Source organism: Anabrus simplex, chromosome 8 (genome assembly GCF_040414725.1).
Source record: "Anabrus simplex isolate iqAnaSimp1 chromosome 8, ASM4041472v1, whole genome shotgun sequence".
NCBI lineage: Eukaryota > Metazoa > Arthropoda > Insecta > Orthoptera > Tettigoniidae > Anabrus > Anabrus simplex.
Genome location: NC_090272.1, coordinates 23073355 through 23086591, shown reverse-complemented (window position 1 = coordinate 23086591; position 13237 = coordinate 23073355). Strand labels below are relative to the sequence as shown.

The 13237-nt window shown below is 38.4% G+C and overlaps 1 protein-coding gene across 1 annotated transcript in view; it reads right to left on the bottom strand.

Annotated features, from left to right (window-relative positions):
- Window positions 1-3859: 3859 nt before the first annotated feature.
- Window positions 3860-13237, bottom strand: part of RnrS (ribonucleoside-diphosphate reductase subunit M2) — a 46204-nt gene continuing 36826 nt past the window's right edge. Inside the window, exons 6-7 of the mRNA XM_067152816.2 lie at window positions 10566-10784; window positions 3860-5553 (exon numbers count right to left, since the gene is read on the bottom strand). Coding sequence (XP_067008917.1) covers window positions 5401-5553; window positions 10566-10784 — 372 coding nt within the window. The 3' untranslated portion in view covers window positions 3860-5400. The remainder of the gene's footprint in view (window positions 5554-10565; window positions 10785-13237) is intronic.

Here is a 13237-nt window from a genome sequence, read left to right as displayed (position 1 = left end):
TTGTTACTGACGTCTCAGAATACAGTCAACTACACAGTAGATCTACACCGCGCTAGCTAGAGCTCCGGTTTGCGAGCTTTGCGCAAGCGCAGTAGTGTGCCGCAACCAACGAGCTAAACTGATAAATTGTTGCATGCTTCCTTGCTGCCTAACAGTATTGGCTGCTCTGGAATGGACAGATCACAGATGCATTTATTTGTTTCAGATTTTCGTGATTACTGTAGACATGTGTGAGTGAGAATTTAAGTTTTTAATTTGTGTTTTGGGTGTTTGCAGAAATAATTTGTTTTAATAGTGAACAATTACGGAAAGTCATTTATATCGCAAAACATTAACGTGTGAAGCATTTATAAGCGATCATGGGTAAATATAGAAACTATTCTGCGGGCTTCAAGCTAAGCGTAATTGCCTTCGCTGAACAGCACGGGAACAGAGCTGCAGAAAGAAAATTTTCTGTGAGTGAAAAGTTGGTGCGTGACTGGCGGAAAGTAAAAAACAAGCTAAAAAGCACAAACCCTTCTAGACGCACGTTTAGAGGTCCTAAAACAGGGAAGTTTCCTATAATTGACGAAGAAGTGTTTAGGTACGTCAGTGAAATACGTAACAATGGCTGCAGTGTATCATGAAATGTTACAAATTAAGGCACAGGAGGTAGCGCGCAAACACAACATACCGGTAACTCAGTTTAAGGCGACTCGTGGGTGGATTAAGGGGTTCATGCGACGACACAATCTGTCAGTGCGAAGGAGAACAACACTAAGCCAAAAGTTGCCTGCTGATTACACGGACAAGATTGTAAATTTTCACCGATTTGTCATACGTTTGCGCAAGGAAACTTCGTACTTGCTTTCTCAAATCGGTAATGCCGATCAGACTCCAATCTCTTTTGATATGCCTCGCAACAGCACTATTGTGCTAAAAGGATCACGGAGTGTATTAATGAAAACCAGTGGTAGTGAGAAGTTGCGATGCACGGCAATGCTAGCCATTACAGCTGACGGGAGAAAGTTGCCGCCTTACATCATTTTCAAGAGGAAAACGATGCCTAAGAATATACAGTTTCCCCGTGGAATTCATGTACGAGTGCAACCAAAGGGTTGGATGGACGTAGAACTCATGCTGGACTGGGTTAAAACTGTGTGGAATAGAAGACCTGGTGCACTACTAAAACAACCAGCTCTGCTTGTTTTAGTTTCCGAGGGCACCTCGTGAACGAAGTGAAGCAAATTCTCACTACAAATAAGACACGACAGATAGTCATTCCTGGTGGCCTAACATCTGCTTTGCAGCCACTAGACGTATGTGTTAATAAACCCTTTAAAGACCACTTACGTCGATTTTACAACGAGTGGATGATGAGCGGCGATCAGCAATTGACGCCCGCCGGAAATATCAGCCGTCCACCCTTGGACTTGTTATGCTCGTGGGTGAAGAAGAGTTGGGATCTTATACCACCTGAACTAGTCTCCAAGAGCTTCAAAAGGACTGGGATTTCGAATGCACTAGACGGTTCCGAAGATGACGCAGTGTGGCAGGGAGACGAAGAATCTGATACTGGTATTAACAGAGGCGAGGACGGCGCATCAGATAGCGAAACCTGCGATAGCGACACCGAAGATTTGGAATAAATTGCGTACCGGTAAGTCCGCATTTCACAACAAAGTGATAATTTTTTGCAAGTGTAATATTTTAACTTTAATACTCAAATTAATGACAAATTAACTTAATACGTTCATTTTTATTTTCAGGTTGGAAAAACGTTCGCCGAATTGTTGCGAAAAATTATGAATTTTGTTTTAGACTATTTTAATTATTTTGATGTATAAACGCGAGTATTACGTGCATCTTAAATTTGTATCAAATACAATGTAGTTATAAATACATTTTTTGAGTAATACAAATACTGGTATTAAATATTCATCGTATAATGGTCGCACCCTACAATTTTTTTCGAAAATTTTGGTATAAAAAGTGCGACGATTATGCCGTGAAATATGGTAAAGCACTAATAGACTCCAATGTACATTATTTTTTATGCCACTAATAATTTAATTCTGATGGTTGTGTATGTCAAAAGTCCGTGACATTTCATCATCTGTCATGCAAAAAATGGAATTGGAACCCTCAGTGAACACATTACAAGAACATGCAGTTGTAATAGCGTAATAGAGAAGCCTGGGTAGTATGATTGTCCATCACCCCACAAGGAGTAACATTCTTAGTGTTAAACATGACCTGGTCGGGAAAAATTAAAACAAAGTCGGTGTAAGGCATGAATTTTGTGATCCAATTCACTCCTTAAGGATACATCACTTGCAGCAAAGCAAAAATAACTTATTAAAAATGGAGATTCAGTGTGCACTCCAGTAAATAAGATCACAATTAAGAATTATTCCAAGTGAAAACGTAGAAGTTTGATCTGTGTCTGAACATTTCAGTACGGTGCACCCACAACAATAAGGGAGACAATAGAAGATTGTCAATAAAGCAATCCCATACCTATTGAAGTACGGGTGAATAGTGAACATTGCTTAACATGTTCCACAGCTAAAGTAACAGTTTTATTCATTTTATTTTTATTTAGCGTATGGCCCATATAATCAAGTTGAGTTCAGAAATAAATTATATACATAAAAGTAACTAATTTAATGTGGTGAACACTGCACCATGAAAATGGAAATCCACAGCCTATTTCCAATCATTTGACTGCATCAGGAATGGAATGAAGCCCCCATCTAGTGGCGAGAATAGGAATTGTGCTGGCTGCCAAAGCCTGTCTAACTCTTCTGGTATAGATGTTGATTCCCATAGGGAATCTGAAATATTTGTCCTGAATGAGCAAATTTATAATACCAATATAAATGGTCCGTTATTGGACATTATAAATTTTCCAGCTAGCTCATTCTTGGTTGCCAGCGTTTCGCCCTCATGTGCTAGGGTGGGCTCATCAGTTGGTACCTAGCACACTTACCAATACGCTGGCTAGTGCATACCGTGGAGGCCACTGCGTAGGCTAACTGGAGCCACCGGCAGTGCCAATGCACTAAGAGACTTTGTCTCATCACTAAAAATTGATGCCTGCTTGGCCATCAGATGATATAGATGTTGATTCCCATAGGGAATCTGAAATATTTGTCCTGAATGAGCAAATTTATAATACCAATATAAATGGTCCGTTATTGGACATTATAAATTTTCCAGCTAGCTCATTCTTGGTTGCCAGGTTGCTCATTCAGGACAAATATTTCAGATTCCCTATGGGAATCAACATCTATATCATCTGATGGCCAAGCAGGCATCAATTTTTAGTGATGAGACAAAGTCTCTTAGTGCATTGGCACTGCCGGTGGCTCCAGTTAGCCTACGCAGTGGCCTCCACGGTATGCACTAGCCAGCGTATTGGTAAGTGTGCTAGGTACCAACTGATGAGCCCACCCTAGCACATGAAGGCGAAACGCTGGCAACCAAGAATGAGCTAGCTGGAAAATTTATAATGTCCAATAACGGACCATTTATATTGGTATTATAACTCTTCTGGCGCATGAACATTGCACCGCAAGAGAAATAATTAGCTTGTAACACGAGACCACTCAACTAAAAGCACCTACAATGCCGATTCAAAACATAACCAAACTGGTTTGGAAAAAAAAAATCTAATAGGATAAATCATATAGCAAAAGAACACTCATAACTGGTCATACAAGATAAAGAAAACAAATTCTAAAAGAAAAACTTCAAATAAAGCATGAAGCTGCAAATGTCACATAGGATAATTTGCTGTGAAATTCCAGCATGGACAAGATCATTTAAATTACATGCACTCAATTCACAATTCAATTAAGATACTAGAAGCATAGTGTGTTATTTACACAAAATCTTTATTATAAAATTATTTATATTACATTATGTACAATCCAACTGTCACAGGTTATTAAATTCTCGTCAAAAATATTTTTACAACAACCAACTGCTTGTAAGGTACAATCACTATGTTGCAAGAACAGCAAGTCTTATTAAAATGATGTACTTAAAAATAGAACCAGCTATATAATAGCAAAGAATGTCATGAAAACTAAACAAAATAGAGCTGCTTTTAACATATCTAGGGTGCAGTACCCACCATTTAGTGCCTATTGGTGATCACCTAATAATTTAACCCTAAGTACGAACAGAAGTGCAATTTAAACATTGAGCAGCAAACCGAAGTCAGTACAGAATGAGTTCACATAATGTGCAAAGAAAAGTACTCATCTTTGATTATACTGCCTAGAGCAGTTATCTCTTATTCCACGAAATGTACCCGGGCTGTTTTAGAATACTCCAAAGAAGACTATCTTGCACAGACAAGTCTCTGGAATGAGACCGTAGTCCACAACCACTTGTTTCATTTTAAAATTCTTGTATTAACACTGGGAGATGCTCCATAGCTTCATCCACACAGTTTGGAGTAGCAGAGAATTGTCTACCTCAATTATTGCCCTATTCAAAGAAGGATCTTCCCTCTGACAATTAGTGTAAGGTAGGATGGCTATCACTATCAACCAACAGCATTCAAACACACTTTGACCTACATCACCCATACCATTAAAAATCACTTGGAAGTCATACCTGTGATTTCAAAAGAGACCCTAGAATGCAACTCTGTACATGTTGTGGATGTGCTGGGCTATGAACTGGCTTTCAGAAACTCGCACTGACCCAGAGTCCTGGACTTCATGGTCTGCCACTGAATAGCCCAATACTGGAAATGTCTACGAACATTGCACCCTGGCCAGTACAGGAAACTGGTCAAGAATCTAATTCCGAGTGTATTGCCACCCTCTTAGAAATATGGAGTAATTTACAAAATTGAAGGGATAAGAGTTGGCAATAAATCTGTTTTACAGAATATGCACAGTTCCCAGACAAATCCGAAGTAAAAAAAAGCATAAGAAGTAAGTATGAATTATGTAATGCAGAACGATTCTGATTCTACAGAGCATACCAACTGGCAGAGGTGCGCACGACACACAACAGCACAGCACTCCATGCCAAAACAACTAGAATATTTTTTTTGATAGGAATAAGGGGGTTTGCCAGCAAAATTTCTGGTGATATGAGTAAATCTTTCAAAACCCCAAAGAATGAAGTAAATTTTGTACAACACACTGAACAAAATTCCAGCACATACCACAAAATGTTGAACAGTTCTAACCAAACCATGGAAACTAAAAGAAAGGTAATGGATCTTGGAGAGAATAGGGTTAGAAACAATTTTCTCAATTATTGTCAATCTTGTACTGATGTCACAAGAGACAAAAGAACATTCTGAGAAGAACTCAGTAGCTAGAAAATAATCTCATTTATGTGCACACAGGTAATACTGTTCATAATTCAGCCACTGCCTATAAAGTGCCAACTTCAGAAATCAGCATCCAGTGTAAACACATTATCTTCTTTCTTAGCCATCACTCCACATTTCTGATACTCTCCAACTTTCTTCTCAAAGAAGTTTGTTTTCCCCTCCAGCGAAATATGTTCCATAAAATCAAACGGATTCTCCGAGTGGTATACCTGGAACAACAGAACAAGAATATTAATTTGTATCAAGAACGTATAAACTAGAACCATGCGGAAATATAGGCAATACCTAGTCAAAAGAAGCTATGTTTAAAAAAATACCACTACCCAAGAGGAGAAACTGATAAGGAAGAAAGTGGATTTTTAATTTTCATAATTTGCTTTACGTCGCACTGACACAGGTCTTATGGCGACAATGGGATAGGAAAGGCCTAGGAATGGGAAGGAAGCGGCTATGGCTTTAAGGTACAGCCCCAGCATTTGCCTGGTGTGAACATAAACCACGAAAAACCATCTTCAGAGTGGATTAAGAGCAATATGTTTCTTGACAAAGTAGATCAGATTTGATCTCATATTTACAGTATTTATTTATTTTTCTTTAGCCTATGTCTTTTAGTGTCAGGAGTGCATGAGGACATGTTTGGCTTGCCTGGTGCAGGTATTTATTTGGCACCCAAGGGTGACCTACACATCTGGATACGAGATAATGACTAATGAGGTAAGGAAAGGATGAAACACTATGTTGGCATGCTGATAATATCGCCGTTTGGGGAGAAACAGAGAGATGTTCAGAGGTGACTGGATCTTTGAAACACAAAGTTTAAAGAATATAAGTTAAATGTCAGCAAGAACAAAACAGTGGTAATGATAGTATGATAAATACACCTTGTAAACCTCACCCTCGACGGAAAGAAGACAATGTGTGAATACCTTTAAATACCTGGGGAGTACAATGTCAAACGATGGAAGTGCCAAGAACGAAGTGTTGAACAGGGTGAAAAAGGGATCCAACTTCTTCCATCAAGTACGGAACCTAGTTTGGGACAAGGGAGTTCCTCAAGAGGGCTAAACAGACCCTGTTCAAGACTTGTCTCCTGCCCATCATGAAGTATAGCCTGGAGAGTTGCATCATACATAAAACAAGTAAGTCAACTGCAAGCTGTAGAAAGTAAGTTCCTTAGATCAACTGTACAGAAAACAAAGGACAGAATTAGGAATGATCAGATACGAAGAGACTTTTAGGTCAACCTGACCATGGAAGAAAGTCAGTGTTGCAAGGCTGAAGTGGCTAGGACACGTTAAGCGGATACAGGCGACTAGAACACCAAGGATATATCTTAAAAAGATAAGTTCCCGGACGAAGACCAATTGGACGCCCTAGAAAAAAAGTGGTTAGATTGAATAAGAAAATGCCTAGAGAAGAGAGGGGAAACATGGGATGCCCTAAAGAAAAGAAGTATACCAGGACCGCAATGAATGGAGGCACATCGCTCTTAAATATCCTACCCGGCTCCCTGGAATGAATTCTCGACGATGACCCTACCTCAAATTACTTTGGAGTCAACACTAACAACTCTGGCTACGTGCACTTTGCATTACCGCTATCATAAAAACCATTATAAGCAAATCGAAACTGGGGAAAAAAAAAAAAAAAAAACACTAGTGAAGATACTGGGAGATCAACAGCTTGTTCAAATAACCTGTAACATGTTATAAAAATAATACAACATTTATAAAATCAGCAGAATTAAATCAACAAAATTGGTCCCAAGGATATATTCAAGGGATAAATTTAGAAGGCTGATCAGAACATCTGACACTCCAGTCACCGACAGCTAAGACATTGCATCCTTGCATCCTAGAGTAGGAGTGAAGTGTACCCAGGAAAGCTACTCACAGTGCAAAGATGAAGGAATAATGGGCCAAGGAACATGGTCTATGGGGCCTCAATGAATCAAGAAATAAAATATAAATTTTTCTTCAAATACACAGAGCAGAGAAAATGAAATTCAAGTAAGATATTTAATATGGAGCACAGAAGTGTCACAGAGGTGCAAATAGATTTTCTGGAACATTTAGTAATTTATGAATCAGACATGGATAATGAAGTTACAGGCCTGTAAAATTAAGTTCTCTACGAGTAGGATTAAAGCAATAATACTGGACATCAGGAATGAAAGAGAAATCCCTAACAGCTAAAATAGATAGATCAAGATTGCTGCAGTATGTTTGCTGAGAAGGATGTTTGATATGAGAATGGAAGGAAGCCTATAAGACGGCTGCAGGGAGTTGAGGGCATACAGACCAGATAACTAGAATGAAGAAAGACAGGACAGAATGTGGAGTAGTTTATATTTCCAGACCTAATTGAAGGCTGGAAACTTCTTTTACTATTTACTTTACATCGCACCGGCAGATCCTATGGTGACGATGGGATAGGAAAGGGCTATTAAAAGTAACCGTGGCCTTTAATCAAGGTACAGCCCCCAGCATTTGCGTGGTGTAAAAATGAGAAACCACAGAAAACCATCTTCAGGGCTACTGACAGTGGGGTTCGAAATCACTATCTTCCAAATGCAAGCTGACAGCCATGTGACCCAAAACCACACAGTCGCTCACCCAGTGAAAACTGTTCAAGATGATAACTTAAGAAATCATAATTAAGAGAAACCATTTTTACATATCTTATTAGTTTAAACACCAGATGAAAATCATTGCACGAGTAATAATTTTACAGTCCATGGTAGACTTTCAATACTATAATAGCTGCCTCTGTGGATCCGTGGTAGAGTGTCGGCTTCCGAATCTCAAGATAGCGGGTTCAAACCCGGCAGAGGTAGTCGGATTTTTGAAGGGCGGAAAAAAGTGCATTCGACACTCCATGTCGTACGATGTCGGCATGTAAAAGATCTCTGGTGATACATTTGGTATTTACCCGGTCTGCCATCTAGCGGACCTAGAGTAAAACGGAACGTCGAAATTGACGAGCAGACAGCCAGATGGCGTCAAATTGAAATGTCTGCACACGGTAGCTGAGGCCATACGATGATGATGATGATTATTATTATTATTATTATTATTATTATTATTATTATTATTATTATTATTATTATTAATACTATAATTATAAATTTTCCTTTTAAGCACATGCAATACTGTTTTTACAATTCTGAAAGAGGAATATTTTTTTCAAATACACTTTCAGCTATATAGCATCCAGAGTTAAGAAAATACTACAGGACTTATGGGCCTGCTGCCTTCCACTGTTGCCATACTCGCTCACTCACCGCGGCTCGGACACTGCTTGTGAAATACAGTGATGACATAAAATTATACATCCTTTGGTACAGCTGTTGTAAATGCCAGATTATATCTCCAGTCATTAATGAATTAATGAAATTACAGTCATGACATTTCGTTTTCCCATAACGTTTCTAAGGATAATAGCCACTGACTGTATCATTCGAAATAGAGTAAGAGTTTGAACATGCAAGGATGCAAACTAACTAACTAACTAATAATAATAATAATATGCATGCCCAGAAACCAAAATGATTGTCTTTCTTATATCTGAGAAAGTTTCATGATCGTTGTTGCTGAGTCTATTAACCCCCAGAAAAATTTCATTATTAAGGCAAATACCGTGTGGTTACAACACAGGAAGCTGACGGCGAGATATCTCTATCTCGGTGATGTATCCTTCAGCTCATTTCAGATAAATTTACTCGTAAGTGACAACAGATGCAAGGGCTTCACGTTTATCACAAAATACAATAACTTAAATATTCTTCCGCAACATAAAATACAGAATGCTGAATGACCTATTCGTATGATTTCTTAAAATCAGGTAGTTCGGGGTTGCTGTTTACGGAAGTGAGGATTGTGTTCAGAGTTGGCGGTTCATCTCTAAAATAGAATTCATGAACAGTGCGCCGTATTCCACTTCTGACAAAATCATCGTATTTAATGAGTCTGGAATTACTGCGTTCCTTTCCCGCTTCTTGCTGGGACTCTGGAATGGCCCTTCGCTGGCTTCCTTCCTTATTTTGAAGACAGAAGACCTCGAAATTCCTAAAAACTTTGCGGCTTTATCTACTACCCAGTTTACACTTCGTCCTGGGTGCTTTGTTTTCAAATATGAAAATGAATTAAGCACCATTTGCCGTTCCTTTCTCCTGACAACTTCACTACTTCTCCTTTTCACATGTTCAGCTATAATTTAAGTGTATTACTCGCTGATTGATTATATAAAATACTAAACAGAAAAATACAATACACGATACACACAACAAAAAGCAATGCAATACACGAAAAATGAAACAATATACTGTATTTATAACAAAACACTATGCGCCCCAGCAAGACGATCACTTCACTCTGCCGAATATCTCCCTTACATAAGCAATCACTGTAATGAGACACACACACAAAACGGGAAACATGCCGCACTGACCTCACCAATGATGATTCGCAGTGGTTAAGCTGAGTTATTACACGTGTTGACTACTGTACACACTTCCGCACTACACGCTGAAATGTGGTGCGCAATGCGATAAGCATGGCCGGCTGTTCCGTGTACTGAACCGCATATACGATATTTAAAAGGATAAACTCAAAGATATCAAAATGATTTTACGTCTTCTTTAGTATTGTATGGCACAACCAATGCTTGTTTCATAAGAAAAATTATACATTTTGATAGGAATTCATTATAATTTTGATATACATGTAGAACTAAAATGGGTAACACCAATAGAAGTAAAAGCCCATAAGGCCTGTAGTCTTTTCTTAATGCTGGATGGTCTATAGACTGTATTAGGTCATCTAACAGAAAATACATGACAATAACCCCATACAGCCTGAAGCCTTTGCATTTCATGTCTAATGCATTTTTTTTTTTAAAAGACATCATTCAATACTGTGAATAATAACAATGTTCTGAGCCTCAGAACTGTTCATTTGGAGAGGAAAGGAAGGAGGGATGTGGAAGTTAGGAATGTACCAAGTAGTTAGCAAATGAGCAGTCACCAACACCAGTATTATTTTCCCTTTTCCAGCAGACACCAGGTGGGGGCAAATATGGTTACTCTCCACTTCGTCCTGCCTCTCTATCATTCCTCGTCTTAACGGTTTTGCAGTCCAGGTTCCATCGTTCTCTACTGTTCTTCACAGAGAAAACTATGTAACTAAATATATGGAAAAGAAAGGGAAAGCAGGTAACTAACCTTTGAACAATTCAACTCCAATAGAAGTCTGTCAGCCACAAATTCGATGTATTGCTTCATTAGATTACAGTTCATGCCAATCATTGCAACAGGCAGAGCATCTGTCAGGAACTCCTGCTCTATCGCCACAGCATCCATTATGATTGCTTTCACCTCCTCTTCACTAGGCTTTTGAACCAAGTGTTTGAACATCAAGCAGGCAAAATCACAATGAAGACCCTGAAAAAAGGTACATGCTTGATTTACATAATAAAACACCTAGCAACATAATGATAATAATAATAATAATAATAATAATAATAATAATAATAATAATAATAATAATAATAATAATAATAATAATAATAAGGAATGTTGCTTAAGGGAATCAAACTTTTCCAGAGTACACAGAGTCTAAAAGATATACAGTAAAACCTCTGATATCTGGATTAAAACATGGCCGAATTCATAGAAAGACTCTGTAAAGGCTAGTTTGTAAGTAATTAGGCCTAAGACAAATTGACACACTAGCATTAAAATAAACGTTAGTATTGTATTTAAATACATAAAGCATACCGTAATGATGGGCTACATAGACCCCTAAGTGTTACTTGGACCCACATGAAAAAAAAGTTTTCCACTTCTGAAGCCCGTTATACAATGTGATATCAAAGTTGTTCGCCGTTCCTTCCATAGGTGGCATCACAGTGTAGGACTATGCACGTTCGAACTAGTTTTGCAGTAATCCATTAAGCAGCAGCATGGTCCATACAGTGGTTCGACTAAAGTGACGTGATTTGTTCACTGCAAACTTTGATCTGTCTACTGTATTTCCATGGAAGCCAGAACATTGGTAAGTAAATATGTAAGCAATTACATATAGGGCAATAACATGTCGTAGGAATCTTTCTCAGATGTAACAAGGTTTATGTAGAAGTTTGTGATACATAGAGTACACATAACCACGAAAACCAGGCTACAAGTCTGATGTGGGTCCAAGTAGCCCAGAACATTTAATTTATCTTATAGAATGTGATAACTGGCCGTTTTCTATAGTTTATACACTTTAAAATGTAACTTAGGTCTCATTTCTTCACAGGTGCGAGCATTTTGGTGTACAAATATAAAAGACTGCCTGGAAGTCTAAAATATGCAATTATACTGACTAACAGCTTGAAGAAGTCTTTAAAATAAGTCGATCAACCATGAAGAGAAGATTAAAAAACAAATCTAGTCAGAAACCAGGTCATCCCAAAATGTTTACTGAACAAGAAGAACTAGCCTTCACTAGCCACCTTGACAAAGTGTGTGATTACATGTAATAATTATCCACTATTAGTTAACAGATCTAAGGTCAACAATAGAGCCCATTTTCATTATGAGACAACTAATGGAAAAGCATTGGGAGTACGGGAATGATATGGTGATGACATTCATTGATACTGAAAAGGCATATGACAGTGTCCCTAGGACGAAAGTTTGGGACAGTCTGGTGCAAAAAGGAATTGGACAGGGATTAATAAAAATGATCATGGCATTGTATAAGGAATGTTGTTGCGTGCAAACACAAGTTGGCAGGACAAGTTGGTTCAAAATAACTAGTGGGCTGAGACAGGGAAGTGTTCTATCACCAATCCTGTTTACAATAGTAATGGATGACATCATGAGAACAGCAAAAGCAGCATATGGAGGAAGAGAAATGAACATGATGTTATTTGCAGATGATATTGTGATTTGGGGAGAAGACGACAGGAAGGTTCAAGAACAGTTGAATGTGGTGAATGGGAAGATTGAAGAATGTGGATTGAAAATAAGTGTAAAAAAGAGTAAAACTCTTGTTATGACTAGAGGGGAGAAAGAAGGGAAAGGTCAGATTAGACTTGCAGACAAGCCCCTGGAAGTAGTGGAAACGTTTAAATACCTGGGGAGTGAATTAATGGAGAATGCTCGACTGGATGCTGAGATTAGTAAAAGGATTCAAGCTGGAAGTTGTTTCTATCATAGTGTAAGAAATATGTTATGGGACAAAGATGTGCCAATGGAAGCAAAGGATACTATGTACAAGATGTATTACGTACCATAACAACTTACGGAGCAGAAACTTGGACAATGACAAAGAAGGATGAGAGTCGAATACAGGCAGCTGAAATGAAATTCTTGAGGAGTATGATACAGAAGAGTAGACGAGACAAAATAAGGAATGAGAAAATCCGGGGAAAAATTGGAGTGGAAAAAATGAATGATAGAATAGAGAAGAGCCGACTAAGATGGTTTGGGCACATAAAGCGAATGAGCGACGAAAGAATGCCAAAAAAGGTGATGGAAATGCAAATCCAAGGAAGGAGAGGCCGTGGACGACCACGATTGAGATGGAAGGATACCATCCAACGCAGCATTATAGAAAGAAACCTGGACTGGGACACAGTGTTGGAGGAGGAGTGGTGGAAAGACCGAAGAAAGTGGAGAGGAACCATATTTGCCCCTACCCGGCTACAGCTGGATAAAGGGAAATGATGATGATGATTTAACAGATCTATGTAAATCATCCAAGACTAGACTTTGTATTTCTCTTAAGTTAATTGAAATGAACTGGTGACATTAGAACAGACTAACTACACCACAGAGGTATTAAGATAAAAATATCTTGTTCAAATCTAAAATAAGTTTTCTAGTGCCTATCACCTTGTAATTAT